This window comes from Lynx rufus, unplaced genomic scaffold, assembly GCF_022079265.1.
Source record: "Lynx rufus isolate CCGP_SWC_20201006 ecotype Redwood Valley unplaced genomic scaffold, mLynRuf1.p SCAF_2, whole genome shotgun sequence".
Classification (NCBI taxonomy): Eukaryota; Metazoa; Chordata; class Mammalia; order Carnivora; family Felidae; genus Lynx; species Lynx rufus.
Window position 1 is genome coordinate 7306333 of NW_025814834.1, and position 18499 is coordinate 7324831.

Below are 18499 nucleotides of genomic sequence, written 5' to 3' on the forward strand. Positions count from 1 at the left end.
AATAAATAAACAAACAGAAAGAAAAACAAAGAATTAAAAAAAAGGGGGCACCTGGGTGGCTCAGTTGGTTGAGCATCTGAGTGCAATCCCAATTGACATTTTGCAGCCTCATGAGATACCCTGGGCTAGAACCACCCAATTAAACTGCCTCTGAATTCCTGACCCTCAGAAGCCATGTGAGATAATAAATATTAACTATTGTTTTAAGCCGCTAAGTGATGGGATGATTCGTTAAAGCAAAAATAAATAATACAGGTACAATTTTACATTTTAACAGTTTACCAAATTGCCCTTCAAAAAGGCAAGAGCAAGGCGCACTCCCACCAATACCACATGGCAGAGTGCCAAACATTTCAGAAAGAAGGCAGGGGAGGGGAAACTGACCCCTGATAAGGTCCATCCTGAGCAGTTCCCTAAGTTGCGGAACCCAAGTTGCCCCACAGGGGCTCCCACCAGCACAGGACCCAGAGGGTGGCTATGGAACCCCTCTTCTTTTTTTTAATTTTTTTAATGTTTTTTTCTTTTTTTTTTTTCAACGTTTATTTATTTTGGGGACAGAGAGTGACAGAGCATGAACGGGGGAGGGGCAGAGAGAGAGGGAGACACAGAATCGGAAACAGGCTCCAGGCTCCGAGCCATCAGCCCAGAGCCCGACGCGGGCTCGAACTCCCGGACCGCGAGATCGTGACCTGGCTGAAGTCGGACGCTTAACCAACTGCGCCACCCAGGCGCCCCATGTTTTTTTCATTTTTGAGAGAGAGAGAGAATCCAAAGCAGGCTCCAGGCTCTGAGCTCGGAACTGTCAGCACAGAGCCCAAAGCAGGGCTCGAACCCACAAACTGCGAGATCATGACCTGAACTGAAGTCGGACGCTTAACCGACTGAGCCACCCAGGCGCCCCATGGAACCACTGTTCTTGTAAGTCAGCCCTGTGGGCAGGGATGTGGCCAGAATCTGGCCTGGTGGACAGGCAGGGTCAGCAGGGAGAAGTGTGAGTGGGGACAAGGCCACGGGTGTTGGGTCACGAGACCCAGCCGGAAGGGCTCAGCTGGGCTGGTTGGGTTGGGAGCCTCAAAAGAAGAGAGAAGTGAGAAAGTAGGCACCCGTGCCTCGGGTCAAGGTAGAAGACAGAACTGAGCATTTCTGGGCCACCCTGGCCTGGGATCCCTTTTCTGTGACTTTGGAGACCCAGGGCTCAGGAGGAGATGGAATTGAGGTCATCGCGCAAGGTGGAAGATAGAGACGGAAACAATTATGTCATGAGCACTAATAAGTGCTGAGCACAGAGTCAGCCAGGTAGACGATCATCATCTTTTTTGTTTTTACTGTTTATTTATTTTTGAGAGAAAGAGAGGCAGAGTGCGAGAGGGGGAGGGGCAGAGAGCGAGGGAGACACAGAATCGGAAGCAGGCTCCAGGCTCTGAGCTGTCAGCCCAGAGCCCGACATGGGGCTCGAACCCACAAACCGGGAGAGATCGTGACCCTAGGCGAAAGGGGACACTCAACCGAGCCACCCAGGCGCCCCAATCATCATCTTTACTTGACAGGTGAGGAAGCAGGATCAGTGAGGCTCAGCTACTACCTTCTATCTGACTCCAAATCCCATTTCATCACACAGCCTCCAGGGCAGAGGCAGAAGGTTGGCTGTTGGTTTATTTCCCTGCTGCTCAAACTAAGGCCTTTGGCAAGTTGACTTATCACTTTTCCAGTGAGAAGAATGTCCCTATAATCTCCGCTATCCTCACTTTCAGAGCTGTTCCCTCAGGCCAGGCTTCCAGGTCAGGGTGCCTAGAAGTCACCTGTTGGTGACAGAGGTCCTCCCTTACCCATCTCTCGTGCAACAAACCCGGCTTGTTCTTGTGAAACAAATCCACAGGGGAGCCTGTCACTGGCTGAGCTGCATGCTAGGGCTACAGCAGTGGGTAAGGCAGAGTTCCTGCCCTTCAAACCGTGCCTTGTCCAGAGGAGGAGAAAGACAAGAGAAGGATACTGCATAATGCAGTGAAACCCTGAGAGGGAGCACCTCACCTCACCTGGGGGCATCAAGAAAGCTTTCTGAAGATAATCTCTGAGCTGAGTCATCAACAATGAGAAGTCTTTTTGGCAGGGAAGGGAGGGAGGGAGTGCCAGGTGGAGGAAACCGCATGTGCAAAGCCCTCAGGAGCTTTCTAGGAACCGGCAGGTATCACCTATACCTGGAGCACAGTTTGGAAGGAAGAGAGGGGAGGGAGGAGGGGCGAGCAAGGCAGGGGACAGGAGAGGTGGGCAGGGACTAGATCCCGAAATGCTGAAGAGATGTTAGGAACAAATGTTATTCTAGCTGCAGGTGGACAATCAGGGCAAAGTGAGGGCAGAGAAACTAGTCACGAGGCCACTGTAGAGAGCCAGAAAGAACCAATGAAGTCCACGGCCACAGAGGATGATGGGAGCTGTGGGTGAGGGGCACGAAGGGAACAACATCTATAGGACTCTGTGATCAAGAGGCAGGGGCTCCTGGGTGGCTCCGTCGGCTAAGCGTCCAACTTCGGCTCAGGTCCTGATCTCCCAGTTTGTGGGTTCTAGCCCCGTGTCGGGCTCCGTGCTGACAGCTCAGAGCCTGGAGCCTGCTTCAGATTCTGAGTCTCCCTCTCTTTCTGCCCCTCCCCCATTTGCACTCTGTGTCTCTCCCTCAAAAATAAACATTAAAAGAAAAAAAAAGAAGCAAAGAAGTCCTTTCCCTGGTCTCTAGTTACGTGACCCAATATTTGTCCTTTTTTGTCTTAAGCCCTTCTGTGTTACATTTCCTATCATTTGTAATTATGAGTGTTCAGCTCTTGCATGGGCTTGGTTGTCCAGAGGCAAGTGAATGTTTCAAGTAATTACACTGTTGTCTCCATTCCTTCTTTTTTTCCTTTTTGCTCATAGACTTTCTTTTTAAAAAAAATTTTTTTTAACATTTATTCATTTTTGAGAGACAGAGAGAGACAAAGCATGTGTGGGGAAGGGGCAGAGAGAGGGAGACACAGAATCTGAGGCAGGCTCCAGGCTCTGAGCTGTCAGCACAGAGCACGACACGGGGCTCAAACTCACAGACTGTGAGATCCTGACCTGAGCCGAAGTCGGACGCTCAACCGACTGAGCCACCCAGGTGCCCCCACAGACTTTCTTTTTTTTGAGGGAGAGGGCACAACTAAGAGGCAGAGAGAGGGAGAGGGAGAAAGAAAGAGAATCCCACAAGGGGCAGAGAGAGGGAGAGAGGAGAGAGAAACAGGGCTCACACAAAACGGGGCTCGAACTCACAATAGTGAGATCACGACCTGAGCTGAAGTCAGATGCTTGACCGACTGAGACAATCAGGAACCCCTGGACTTTATTTTTCTTAGTAGTTTTAGATTTGCAGACTAACTTAGCAGAAAGTACAGAGTCTCCGTATACCTCTCTCCCTGCCGCCTGCCCCTTCCCCCTGTTTCTAACATCTGGCATTAGCATGCTACGTTTGTTACAACCTATGTACCCATATCAATACCTTATTATTAACTGAAGTCCAGGTTTACATTAGGGTATGCTCTTAGTGTTGTACATTCTGTATGTCTTGGCAAATGTATAATGACCACTATAGAATCACACAGAGTAAGTTTCACTGCTCTAAACCCCCCTACTCATCCTTCCCTCTCTTCCTCTCAACCCCTGACTTTTTACTTCACAGTCTCGGAGTTTTGCCTTTTCCAGATGTCATAGTTGGAATTAAACGGTGTGAAACCTTTCCAGATTGGCTTCTTTCCCTTAGCAATATGTATTTAAGTTTCCTCCCTGTCTTTTTATGACTTGACAGCTCATTTCTTTTTTATTTTTTTAAATGTTTATTTATTTGAGGTGGGGGCTGGGGGGGTAGGGGCAGAGAGAGAGGGAGACGCAATCCAAAGCAGGCTCCAGACTCAGAGCTGTCAGCACAGAGCGGGACGTGGGGCTCAAACTCACGAACTGGGAGATCAGGACCTGAGCCGAAGTCGGACGCTCAACCGACGGAGCCACCCAGGCGCCCGGACAGCTCATTTTTCATCACTCATACTTCTTTCCATTGCTGAATTAGTATTCCAGTGTATAGATGTACCAGTTTCTTTATTCACTCACCTATTGAAAAATCTTGAGGGGCGCTTGGCTGGCTCAGTCGGTGAGGCATGCGACTCTTGATCTCGGGTTTATAGGTTTGAGCCCCACATTGGGTAGAGAGATTACTTCAAAATAAAATCTTAAAAAAATATCTCGGTTGCTCCCAAGTTTTGGTAATTATCAAATAGCTGCTGTAAACATTCACGTGCAGGTTTTTTGTGTACACGAAGGTCCTCAGCTTGGATGAGAAAATGCCAAGAAGCACGCTTCCTGGATTGCATGGTAAGAGTGTCTCCACCCCTTTTTCTTGTCTGCTTCCTCTGGCGGGGCAGTTGGAGGGTGACCCTACCTGGAAAAACGGTGCCCGAGAATTGTAGGTCTTAGGTTTGTGCGAAACGGAAATGATCCTCCCTGGGGAGCAGTGGGTGTTCCCTTAGGACTGAGGTCCTTACTCCGGTCCCCAAATGCCCGAGAATCCACATGAGAAGGAGGGAGGGGTCACTGGCTCTCCTCAGAGTTTCAAGGGGTCTAGGAAGCAAGAGAAATTAAGGACACATTTTACCTGCAGCTGAGAGAACCCTCAGGGAAGGGAAGGGGAAGAGATACTGACACCCCCAATGCTCAGCATGCCCCCCAGCAAGGCCACAATCTTAGATACCACTTCTGACTCTACTTCTGGGGGGGGGGGGATGTCCGACAGGAGCCTGGGCTGGATGTGGCTCCTGAAAAAACACTCTCCTCTCTCCCCCATTTGAAAGAAGACTAGAAGAACACTGATGTGACGGCAAAGTCCACTTGCACGGTTTATTGGAAAAAAGAGGCAGCTGTGAAGTAGAAATGCAGATGTTCCCCTTGTAAAGACAGCAGTTACAAAAGAGAAGTAATAAATACAATGTTAGGAATTCTTTAAAAAAAAAAAATACAACAACCCCCTGGTATTCGTGAGCAATCCCAAGAACACCCAACATCTAAAAATTTGTGCTGGGGGTAAGAACAGCTTCACCTCAACATCTTGGGGCAAAAGTTGGAAACTGGCCAGATGAAGATGGTCAGGACTTTTGGGATTTTGGAAGGCTCTGGATTTGTCACTTGGGAATGTAGGGGTCCACGGTAATTTATTTGCATAGTAGGAATTAATAGGGATTCTTCTATGCATTAATATCACTTCTGATTATTCTCTCATTCTTGCAGGTAAGTAGCAGGGTATTTAAGAGTAGGAGGAAATGAGAGGACAAGAATGAAGGGGTGAAGAGGGTGGGGGGGAGGGGGAATGCTAAGTGGACAGGAGAAAGGTGAGAGGAAGGAACGGGGCTTCCTACCTGTCCCCTATTTTGCCATCTCAGCAGCATGCACCCCCAGTGCAGAGGGGGCAGGCACTGGTCCAGCCTGGCTTGCCTTAAACCTCGCTGTCATCAAAGCACAGAAGACACCAAAGCAACGGGCAGAATCAGGCTCAGAATGAAAGCAGGGAAGTTGAACAGGAAACCAAGAGGAGGGGGACCCCCTAGGGGAGAGGTGTGGAGAAGGGGAGAGGTGAATTCCCTGGGAGAATGGGTAACATTAACATCAGAACCCTGCAGGGACAAGGAAAAAGTGCAAGTTGCTGAGTAGAGGCACGATCTGGCTACAGAGGAAAGAGGGCAGGAAGGAGAAGCACCGGGGAGCAGTTGGCTCATCCCAGGACACTTGGGAGGGGCTCCCACCCAGGGTTGAGAGCCACCCCCTGCCACTCCATGAAGCTAAGGAGTTTGCATCGAGTGGTGGGTGTGGAGGCCGGTTGGGGGGGAAGATGCCCAGCCAGCTCTCTTGGGGGCTTCTGTGAGGCACTGTGTGGACGGAGGTCAAGGTTGCCTGACTATGTGCTGAAAGCAGCTTTGAGCTCCCGGAAGGCCGCCTGGCGGAGTCTCCTCTTCTCCTCCTCCTGCTTCCGCTCGTCTTGCTCGGCTTTTAGCTCGGCTTCAAACTTACTGGCACAGGACAAAGCTTGGACCTGCGGACAAAGAGCAAAAGCAAACCACAGACTGAGGGAGGGGAGGAGAAACTTGGAACGACCCATCCGACAGAACTCCGTTGGCTGGAGCCAGGTGACAGGGGAGAACCCTCGCCCCCTGAGAACCAACACTCCTCTTCACAAGTCTGTTTAAACTACAGCGAGGATACGATCTCTTTATTTGCCGCTGTGTTCTACGCCGCTAGGGTTGCTCTTTCTACTTCTTTTCCAGGATACTCTCTAACATCCCCGCCTAGCCTATTACCCACTTCCACTTTCAACCCTTAATTTCACAATAATATGCTTTTGTTCTACGGGGAGAAAACAAAGACAAAACCAAAATGAATTCCTTGCTGGGATGCTGATTGCAATCGCTTCAGTCTGCCTATGGCAAAGGAGTACCTTTACAGTAGATCAATCATTCTGAATTTACTTCCAAATATTACATGGTGTTGTTGATGTTGTGAATGGGATTTGGTGCCATTTCTTTTAAGCCTAGTTTATCTTTAAGAATACCGTATCAGATAAATCCATCTTAAAATCATCTCTTCTAGAACTGATTCCTTTTTTCACCCCCCTCAGTGTCTCATCAGTTTGGTAGAAGTCCCAAACACACTGGGTGTGCACGCTATTTTAATAAAGATTGCCAAATTGCTCTCCAAAGTAGCTGTTCCAATTAATTTACACCCCCACCATCATGGAATGTGAGTTCTCATTTCCCCACAACGTCCCCAACGTTTATCAGTAACCTTTTTCCTGTTTGCCAATCTGATAGGCAAAACACATACACACATACACACACACACACACACACACCAAAAAAAAAAAAAAAAAAAACCACCCTGGCACCTTCTTTTATTTCCTCTTTGGTAAATTACCCATTTCACTGGGGTTTTTCACTTTGCCATTCTTTTTTTTTTTTTTTTTTTTTTTAAATTTTTTTTTTTTCAACGTTTATTTATTTTTGGGACAGAGAGAGACAGAGCATGAACGGGGGAGGGGCAGAGAGAGAGGGAGACGCAGAATCGGAAACAGGCTCCAGGCTCTGAGCCATGAGCCCAGAGCCTGACGCGGGGCTCGAACTCCCGGACCGCGAGATCGTGACCTGGCTGAAGTCGGACGCTTAACCGACTGCGCCACCCAGGCGCCCCTCACTTTGCCATTCTTTATATAATTTAGGCGTAGTCCCTTGTTATATATTTTTTGGTTACTCTTAGTCTTTTGATTGTCTGTTAACTTCAAGGTATCTTGGGCCAGGTGAATCTTTAAATTTGGATGTCATCAGAATTTCCAACCACTTCCATTCTGGCTTTTGTCTCTCTCTCTCTTTTGGTGTTTATTTATTTTTGAGAGAGAAAGAGGGCACGAGCGGGGAAGAGACACAGAGAGAGGGAGAGAGACAGAGAATCCAAAGCAGAATCCGTGCTGTCAGTGCAGAGCCCGATGTGGGACTCGAACCCATGAACAGTGAGATTGTGACCTGAGCTGGAGTTGCACGCTCGACCTTTGAGCCACCCCATATTATGTCATGTGTAAGGTCTCCTATACCCCAGGGCTCTAAAACCATTTTCCTCTCATACTTTCCTGGTTTTATTTTCCCATTCAGCTCTTAAAGTCACTTACACTGTATTTTAGTGAAGGAATATATATCATTTAAATGACTTTACTTCATTTTCCTAAGCGGAGAGCCAATTGTCTCAACACCTTTTATTGAATAGCCCATTATTTTTCCACTGACTGGAAAGTTATCTTGTTCATGTACTAAATTCCCACATGAAGGGGATCTGTTTTTACTATTTTCTCTCCCATTCCACTGACCTGTTTATTCCTGCACCCGCACTACATTATTTAATATTACCGCTTTAGAAAACCTTGACATTTATGAGGAAAGTATTCCTTCATTATGTTGACTAAGCACATTGCTTTCATATTTTTAAATGTCTTATTATGAATATTAAACTTCACCAAATGTTCTGAGATGTCTCACTGAAGGGATCACATTTTTCATATTTGATACCTATGAGATATTTATCTATTTATTTATTTATTTAAAGTTTATTTATTTTGAGAGAGTGCACACAGGAGGGGCAGAGAGAGAGACAGAGAGAGAGAGTCCCAAGGAGGCTCCTCACTGTCGGCAGGGAGTCTGACACAGCGCTGGATCTCATGAACCGTGAGATCACGACCTGAGCTGAAACCAAGAGTTGGACACTTAACCGAGGGGGCCACCCAGGCGCCCCATGAGATCTTTAAAATTATCCCTGCAGTCTGAACATAAATTTCAAATGTTTTAAGATTCCTACAGCTATATTCATTAGATTGATACAATTTTTTGATGTGTTTTTATCCGATTGTTATCAGAATCATGCCAGCTTTACAGAACGAATGTGATATAATCTTTTCCAATATGTTTGAACTAGTTTGTGACATTGAAAAAAAAAAAAAGTAGAACATTGAAGAATTAATCCCTAAATTCCCCAGCACTTAACTGTTTGTGGGGAGTTTGGAGTTAACCATCTAAATGTCTTTACAATTCATCACAAATCTTCTTCTGTCAAATTTATAGAAAAGCATTACCTTTCCTGTAGTGTTTAAATGATTTTAAATTGAGGGGTCAAACCTCTCACAATTTTTAACTAGCATGTTCCTGGGTCCTTCATCTTTTCTCCATTTCTCCTTTTCCCCGTCGTAAGCGTCCACATTTGGGTGGCTCTTTGTCTACTCTCTGGTTCACTCAGTCACTTCTCTGCCGTGTTGAGGCTAAGATTTACCACCTCCTCCTACCAGGCTCTTTATTCAGTCCATTCTGGTTGTTAATCCATTACATCCTGTGTAGCAAAATGCAGGTTCTCACATCTCAATGAAAAAATTATAATGCCCCTTTCCTAAATTCTTCCTGCACTGCACAGGGTCCATGTCTGAACATAGGACACCTCTACCTTACCCCCTGACTCAGGTTGCAAATTTGGACCCCAGATCCCCTTGTCTAGCCTGAACCCCTCTCTTCCTCACCTTTATCTTTTTTTCCTTGTCTTATTTTATTCAGGAATTTTATGAGCTGGCTGTTAAATATTAGAAGGTAAATTATATAAATCTATAATTAAATTATATTAGAAGCAAAAGTATTAAGTACTAAAAAGTCATCGCTTCCTGATTTATCTTGCTATATATTTTACTCTATCTGTGCTTTGGAGATTATCTGTTTCCGTTATATCTCTAAGGCAGAAATCCTACATGATAATCTGCTGTGAATCTTCCCAAATCCACACTTAGCAACATCCTGTTGGAAGCTTGAAAGCAAGTGGTGGGGGTTTTACACCTTGGAAACCAACAAATGCTACAAACTAGGCCTTGATTTATTGTTTCACTGACTACCTTTTCCTAAGAAAGTGTTGGGAGATGTTAAAGATGCAGATTAAGCTGAAAAATGTGTAGTGTCTGTAGCTTTTGCATTATGAATAGCTCCAAAGAAATTCAGGGAATATTCTTCCAATATTTGAAAAACTATTATCGAATTCAGCAAGGCAAGTTGCTCACTGAAGAATGAATGAAGTTCTGACATATGTCCCTTTACTTTTTTTTTTAATATATCTTTTTAATGTTTATTTATTTCTGAGAGAGAGAGAGAGAGAGAGAGAGAGAGAGAGAGAGAGAGTGCGTGTGAGCAGGGGAAGGGCAGAGAGAGAGGGAGACCAGAATCTGACACAGAGCCCGACGCGAGGCCTGAACCCACGAACCATGAGATCACGACCCACTGAGCCACCCAGGCACCCTTTTTTCTTTTTTTAATGTTTATTTTTGAGAGAGAGAGAGTGAGAGTGTGAGTGGGGGAGGGGCAGAGAGAGACACACAGAGAATCCCAAGCAGGCTCTGCACTGCCAATGTAGAGCCCAACATAGGCCTGAAACTCATGAACCTCGAGAAGTCAGACACTTAACCAACTGAGTCACCCAGGTGCCCCTCCCTTTACTTTTTCTTTTTTTTTTTTTTTTTAACATTTATTTATTTTTGAGACAGAGAGAGACAGAGCATGAACAGGGGAGGGGCAGAGAGAGAGGGAGACACAGAATCCGAAACAGGCTCCAGGCTCTGAGCGGTCAGCACAGAGCCCGACGCAGGATCTCACGGACCCTGAGATCATGACCCGAACCGAAGTCGGACGCTCAACCGACCGAGCCACCCAGGCGCCCCTACTTTTTCTTTTAAATCAACTTAAATGCAATATCAACCAACATTCACATCGGAACTAGATTCTGCTGTCAGTTGCAAACATAGGCTAGTGACAGATACAGAGCCCAGCAAAAATCCATGAGCCGTTCTTAGAGAATCAATGGACTGTGTGGAATTTGCAACAGAAGAAACGCATACTTTATTATTTATAAATTGTGTGCTACCTATCCCTTAAAACATTTAAATTTATAATAAACTTATGCATACATGTATATGCACACTTTGTTCAAAGAGCCAGTTGTTAAACATTTACCAACAAACCACTGTCTAAGCCTCAAGGTCCCGCTCCACAGAGTGGGATGCCACCACCTCCCTCCAGAGTGTCTGTGGGGGCAGTGGAGAAGACAAGAACCTGAGACCGCCTGCTCACCACTGCTGGCCAGGCCAGAGCGGGAGGGGCCCTGGCAATTCTCTCACTCTGGGTTCTTGTTCTGCACTATAAAATTCTACCTTTTCCCTCGATTTCATGGAGTCCTGTCTTGCCTATCACCCCACTCTGTGTCTTCGTGTTTCCTTCTCTGTGGACCACTTCCCTGTGACCTAAAAATACCGGCATCTATCTTCTCTAGGTTAAAAGCAAACAAACAAAAGTCCTTTCCTGATCCCAAGCTACTATCCCCATTTTGTCCAGGCCTCCTCGGCCAGCCTTCTAGACAGAAAAGTAAACCATCACAGCTCTTTCTTCCCAGTGCCCACTCACCTCTCACCCTAGTGCCAAATGCCCTCCACAGGGAAGCTGGTCTCTCAAAAATCTCCACTGACCCACTTGCCAGACCCAAGACCACCTCTCTGGCCTCATCTGACTTCATCTCGTCTCGTCCTCCACAGTAGCATTTTCTCCATGGTTTCCTTGTATCTCCAATTCCTTGCTTCCCCACAACCCGGTCACCATTATGTTCTACCATTAGTCACTCAACTCGAATTCTTGAGTTGCTACTCGAATCTTGTGAAGGTAGCTCCTGTGGTCTTTGTAGTCTGGTGTCCCTGAAGCATTCACTTCCTCCCTTCTTCCTCTGAGATGTTCCCCTGGCGCATGGCCCAAGGCTCTGGGGAGGCTGACCCTACCCACGGGCTCCAGGACAGAGCCCAATCAGAGTAATATTATTCCAGCCCTTCCTGTGCTCGGTTCAGCAAGGGACAGGTGTGGAAGAGATTATTCCACGACCCTCAGTATCGAGTGTCCCCATCCTCCCTAGTAGCAGAATTACAGTTGGGCACAGAGCTCCAGGAAGAAAGGCATTTTGTATTCTCCCATGCAGCCAGGAGTGGCCAAGTTCTATACAGCATGACATGAATGAAACCATTTGCAACTAGCATTGTGCCCTTCAAATGAAAGGCCACACCATCCCCTTCCTCAAACCATTCCCATTGTTGGCGGGGGGCGGGGGGGGGGATTGGTGTCCCTGCCTTGATTTTTTTAAACATCATCCAGCCCTCTCTACACAGCTCCACAAACCTTGTGGCATTTTACCACCCACCTCCAAGCAAGCGGTCATAAACACTGAGAATGCTACTTAGCTTGGGATTCATTACCACCTCCAGCCCAGCCCCACTGTCACTACCCTGTGGGATGGGCCCACAGTAGTTCTCCCGACATCTGTGGAAGCCTCCCTGACTCCAGCTCCTCCTCAGAGAAGCCCATCCCCAGCGCCAGGTCATGTCCAGGCCCCCTGAGGGCCCCCAGCGCCTGCAACCGCACTTCCCAAGCCTGGCTGTGGATTGCAAACACCTGCTGAGCTCCTTCCGCTCCACGCTTCCTGGGCTGTGCCCTGGAAAATCTCAGCTAGGTGTGGGTGGGGCCTGAGAAGCTGGTGTGCAGGTAATTCCGGTGGCTAGCAGGCTGGGGAGGCCTGACCTTCAGGGGAGACCAGAGCTCCCTGTGCAACGTCATCCGGTGTGGACGGGGGCCAGCCTCCAAGTACTCTTTACCCTCCGTGCCTCGGAGCCTTTGCTTTTGCTGTTCCCACGGCAGGAACGCCCTCCCTTCCTTGATTACAAGGTGAATCCCCATTCTTCTCTGAACATCTGTCGCAAATGTCAGCTCCTTTATGGCCCTCTCCGAGATCTGAGTGATGATTCCCTACATTCGTCATTCATGCAAACGTTTATTGAAGGCGATTATGTGCCAGGCTCTGTAATTACAAAGATAACACACCTACTCCACCTTTGAGTCTGGGTTGAGGAGGCAGCCATACAACAAGTTCAAAAACTTATGTTGTTATGCTCCTAATCTTTTCTGCTACTTATAAAAATAATGCACACGCGTTATAAAACATTCCAAAACTAAAAAATAAGTCCCTCAGACATAACTATTACCAGTACTTTGGTATGTAATTACCCAGGTTGTATTGAATATTTAATAAAATTGAGTTTCATTTTTAAAACTTTTTAATGTTATTGTTTTTTTTTTTAATTTTAATGTTTATTTATTTTTGAGAGAGAGACAGAGACAGACCATGAGCAGGGGAGGGGCAGAGAGAGAGGGAGACACAGAATCCGAAGCAGGCTCTAGGCTCCGAGCTGTCAGCACAGAGCCCGACGCGGGGCTCGAACCCACGAATTGTGAGATCATGACCTAAGCTGAAGTTGAACGCTTAACCAACTGAGCCACCCAGGTGCCCCAATGTTTATTTTTTTTTTTGAGAGAGCGAGCGAGAGAGAGAGAGAGAGAGAGAGAGCGAGAGTGGGCAGGGGAGGGGCAAAGAGAAAGACACACACAGAATCTGAAGCAGGCCCCAGGCTCCCATCAAAACTGAGTTTCAAACATAATGTTTTGGGGCACCTGGATGGCTCAGTCAGTTAAGTTGCTGGATCTTGACTTCACCTCACATCACGATCTCATGTTTCATGAGTTTGAGCCCCGTGTGGGTCTCTGTGGTAACACCTTGGAGCCTGGAACCTGCTTCAGATTCCATGTCTCCCTCTCTCTCTGCCCCTCTCCCTCTCATGCTCTGTATCTCTCTGTCTCAAAAATAAAACTTAGCCCCGAACTGCTCTCCAATAAGCTGGGATGATCTGTACTCTTACCAAAGGTGTCTGAGAATGTCCTGAACAGATAAATTATTATTTTTTTGGATGTTTATTTTTTTTGATGTTTATTTTTTTTGGGGGGGGGCAGGGTAGAGAGAAAGAGAGACACAGAATCTGAGGCAGGCTCCAGGCTCCGAGCTGTCAGCACAGAGCCCAACGCGGGGCTCGAACTCATGAACCACGAGATCATGACCTGAGCCGAAGTTGGACACTTAACCAACTGAGTCACCCAGGCTCCCTGTGCAGACTTTAATAAGAGCATTTGGTATGCTGTGCTACAGGAGTGGGTTGAAGAGCGTCGTGCTAATAAACTTGGGTCTCAATCTTAGGCCCCTGCCCGAGGTATCACAAAAGGTCAGCAAGCATTGGCTCAGGTGATGAAATGGAGAGGACCCATCCCTCCAGAAGTAACCTATCCCTCTTCTCTATTCTCTCTCAAGGCTGAGAGTTTGTTTTCCTCACTAGACTGTGTGTCCTGGGGAGGGCACAAGCTTTGTCTACGACCTCCTTGTAAAGGAGCTGTATTTTCAGAGCTTAACGTGCTGGGCCTTGCCAGAGCTGGTTGAATCAACGTGAAGTCATGAAGGAAGGGCCAAACCACATCCAATTCTGGAGTGGTTGGCCTGTCCCGGAAGTTATCAGACGATGCCGGGAGGACTGCAGGTGTTAGGAGTCCATCGTGATTCACAGTTTATATATTGACAGAAAGATGACTGAACCTGTCTCTAAGCAGCATCACAGAGAAGTAAGAACAGAGTCCTATTTAGGGGCCAGAGTGGTCGGGATGTGTTGCCGGGGACACGTTGTCTCTGGGCAAACTCCTAGAATAAGCCAACACTCCCCAAAAGGCTGGCTTCTATCTGGAATGGCTGGGAGTCCCAATAGCTCCTATCATGTATCGAGTGCCAGGTACTTGCTACACACTTTACATACGTGAATTCATGTAGCCTCATGGCAAACTAGTATTGCCTCCATTGTACAGATGAGAGAACTGGGGCACAAGGGTAAGTAAGTGGAGGAGGCAGAATCTGAACCCAGGCAGCCCTACCCGCTGCACTCCCCGGCTCTGGTTGACAGGGGATGTGGAGGGCTCTCTGCTTTCTCTTTCTGCAGGTGTGCTCTGTGGAGATGAAAACGACAGCACCCAGCCAGGGGTAGGGTCTCCATACATGTTTGATGACTCTGTGAACGTGTGCATGAATGGAAGCACCCGGAAAGGCTCTGGGGACATGCACTGGAGATTGCTTCCCAACTCCCAACCACTGTCAACGGAGCAAACACCGGTTCATTTCGGAACGGGCCACTGAGGCTTCCTCCTCTGACCCCAGTGTTCATTTACACACAGGTGTTTAAGTTGCAAACGTGGAGGCATCTGCTCAAGTAATTCAACTGGGGCTTGGGGTAGAGAGGAGCTCTTTAGGAAGGTCTGGCCAAGCACTGATCTGGGAATGCCGTGCCAGCAAGCCATTTGAATCAGAACCCAGGAGGGAACGCGTTTACCGTGTGATTGTTTTTCCATTTTGCTTTTAATTTTCAGATCGTGTGCAGACACGTTCATTCCCCTTCAATCACACATGACAGGCAGACTTATTAAGCTATTGCTGTTCTGATTGTTCTGAGCGAGTGGATGAGGTAGTCACCGCGGGGAAGCCCATGTTGGGTAGAGTGAAGGGAGAAAGAATGGTCCTGTACAAGAAGGAGTCACCTACCTTGGCCTCAAAGAAGTCCTTGGCACCTTTCACGCCCTCCTGGGCCACGTCGATCTCAGAGAGCTTTGCCAACGCCATCAGCCCGCTGTCTTCCTGTAGCTCTCCCGCTGCGGCCTTGTGGAATATGAGTAGGAACTGTAGGAAAGGGTTGAGTAGAGTCCGGGTCAACCTCACTGAGACTTACGGCGGTCCCCTCCAGCCCAAGGGAAAGTCATGCCCGCCAAGCCTACGAAAAGGGTGCAAACGTGTGCGTGTGACCAATTATTTTTTCCCTTATCACACTGTCTGAAATCAACACATGCTCGTTTTCCACAGGAATGTAGGGAAATGGGTACCTTCACATCCAGGGGAAGGGAAGGCAAACCGATTCAAATTTTTTGGAGGCCAGTTTGGAAATATTTACCAAAAAATAAAATGCTTCTAACCATTAATTCCACTGCTGGGCATCTGTCCCTCAGAAACATTTGCACAATAGTTTAAGAAGCATTGTCTATAAAAGCAAAAATCACTGGCAATGTCCTAGTTTGTGGCCATGAAAGAAAAAAAAAAGTCCAATAGACCTATATACACTATTTCTTAAACCTAAATAATTGCCAATGTTTTTAGTCATCCGTATTTTCTGTTTGTGTCCCCTTTTTGCATTAGATTACTCTTGCTTTTTTTTCCTTTTAAAGATTTTTTTAACTTATTTTTTTTAATGTTTATTTTTGAGAGAGAGAGAGATGAAGCGCGAGCAGGGGAGGGACAGACAGAGAGGGAGACACAGAATCTGAAGCAGGCTCCAGGCTCTGAGCCGTCAGCACAGTGCCTGATGCAGGGCTCAAACTCATGAACAGTGAGATCATGACCTGAACTGAAGTCGGATGCTTAACCGACTGAGCCACCCTGGTGCCCCTAAAGATTTTATTTTTTAAGTAATCTCTACACCCAGCGTGGGGCTTGAACTCATGACCCCGAGATCGAGTTGCATGCTGTACTGACTGAACCAGCCAGGCACCTCTCCCAAGTGTTTTCTAAAAGATCTTTACAGAACTTGGTATATTTCAAATACTTCCCCTGTCACTTACCTTTTCATTGTGTTTATGATCATTTTTGACTTTCAAAATTTGTATGTATTATTTTTAAGACACAGAGAGACAGAGTGTGAGCGGGGGAGGGGCAGAGAGAGAGGGAGACAGACTCTGAAGTAGGTTCCAGGCTCTGAGCTGTCAGCACAGAGCCCAACGCAGAGCTTGAACTCATGAACCGCGAGATCATGACCTGAGCCAAAGTCGGACGCTTACTCGACTGAGCTACCCAGGCGCCCCCTCAAAAATTGTATATACATTATCAGTCTTTTTCTTCTCTCTCACCAGTGCACCCGTGTTATGCGTAGAGAAACCTTTCTTGCCATCAAGGTTACAGAATCACCTATATTTTCGTCTATCGCTTTTATGACTCCTTTTTTGTTAAACGTGTAAATATTTAATCTCTGAAATTTATTCTGATCTATCCTGTGAGGTTGATCATTAACCCTATTTTCTTCCAAATGGTTAGTTAGGAATCTCCATGTCATTTATTGAATAATCCATTCTTTTCCTGCAGGTTCCAAATGTGGCCTAAATGCATTAATCTTTAAAGCCAATTTGTACCAGGGCCTCCACAGGATATATTTTTAAATGAATAAATAAGCCAAGCTGAAATGGCAGGTCCCCCTTCTTCCAGACTTTCTCCCCCAAAGCAATTTTAGGACTTTTTTTTTTTTTTAATTTTTTTTTTCAACGTTTATTTATTTTTGGGACAGAGAGAGACAGAGCATGAACGGGGGAGGGGCAGAGAGAGAGGGAGACACAGAATCAGAAACAGGCTCCAGGCTCTGAGCCATCAGCCCAGAGCCCGACACGGGGCTCGAACTCACGGACCGCAAGATCGTGACCTGGCTGAAGTCGGACGCTTAACCGACTGCGCCACCCAGGCACCCCTCGATTTTAGGACTTTTACTTCTTTAAAGAATTCTGGCCAATTTGTTCGTCAAACAACCGCTGCCCAAACTTCTAGAATTTAGTTTTCCAAGTCAGCACAGAAAGGAGCTTCTCCAGGTTTTTAGGTGCTATGTAAAACACATCTGTCTACAGGGAATTTTGAGTTTTCAGGGTATTTTTCATGACCATCCCCTCTAAAGAATGGCTTCCCCAAGGGAAAAGAACATTACCTAAAGTAGACTGAGAGGTCAAACAACATCAACAGGCTTTCCAAATTCCAACCAGGGTATCTTTTCCTGCCAAGACTCTTAATCCCTAGAGGAAAGTGTGTTTCATTAAGTGGGAGACTCGGCTGTTGCCGCCGCCCCAAAATGCCTTGCTAATGAACCTTCCTTGGTGATTCCTGTTTCAGGGCTCCTGATTCCACTGTGGACTTTGCCCAACGCAAAGCAAGGGAGGAAGCAAGAAGCTCAAAGATCCGTGGCTTTGTGGAGGCTGCCTGCCGTCAGCTTGGCTCCACAGAAGTGCCACGTTCATCCACCTGCAGCTTCAAACTCTCTCACTAGAGGCCAGCAGAGACTCAGTTTCCTGCGGGCTTATGGGAGCCAGGATACTGCCTCCAAGTCTTGGAAAACAAGCGTATTGGAGGTGAGGCTCCCAAGAGTCGGATGGAGGGCAAGGGGGCTTGGGGGGACGGTCGTGGTCGGGCTCTCCCGGAAGAGAAGGTGGCAGCAAAGACACCAGCACTTGCACACGTGAGCCACGTGCAGAGGGCAGAAGTGAAAACACCTGTCCCTCAGCACCCTGCCCACCCTTAAAATATGGACAGCGGTTACAGAACACTCCCGCCTCCCCCACCCCTGGCCCCTTAAGGCAAATACAAAACAGGTAGCCCTCCACACCGCGAGGGCAGCTCAAGAAAGATGAGCCTCACCCCCCGGCCTCGCAGCCATGCCAGTGACCGTGGTGGGGGTCTCCTCATCCCCGAGAGTCGTTTTTCCCATATCTACTGGTGTTTACAGAAGGGCTTAAAGTATTCCTCAGGGATCTTTGCTCACTCTCACTCTGCCGGCTCCCAGATGACCAAGAGCAGCCCTGTCAAAACTTAGGGGTCTCTGCCCCAGCCAGTTGAAGGAAAAAAAAAAAAAAAAAATCCGACCCAACCTGAAAATGTGCAGCCTCCCGTGAAGCATGCCAGGCATTCCCTTTCCATTTTATGATAACCACCAACTCCCGAATGACAATTTCTCCGACTGCCCAGCTTTGTTTGTCTTCCTATTTATAGTCCACAAAGACTGGTATGTTGTGGAGAATTGGAAAGTGTCCTAGCTGTGACTATGAGCAAAGAGGGGAGGGGGGAGAGGAGAAGGAGAAAACAAAGAAACAGAGAGAGAACTAACAAAGCCGAAAACAAGCGATTTCAGACACAAGCTATCAAATGCTTCTGGTAAATGTGAAGAATTCTTTTTATAAATACATATTTTTTTATT

The 18499-nt window shown here is 47.1% G+C and overlaps 1 protein-coding gene across 1 annotated transcript in view; it reads right to left on the bottom strand.

Annotated features, from left to right (window-relative positions):
• Window positions 1-4897: 4897 nt before the first annotated feature.
• The window catches only part of EFHD1 (EF-hand domain family member D1), a 42128-nt gene continuing 28526 nt past the window's right edge, over window positions 4898-18499 (bottom strand). The window contains exons 3-4 of the mRNA XM_047084879.1: window positions 15049-15183; window positions 4898-6079 (exon numbers count right to left, since the gene is read on the bottom strand). Coding sequence (XP_046940835.1) covers window positions 5945-6079; window positions 15049-15183 — 270 coding nt within the window. The 3' untranslated portion in view covers window positions 4898-5944. The remainder of the gene's footprint in view (window positions 6080-15048; window positions 15184-18499) is intronic.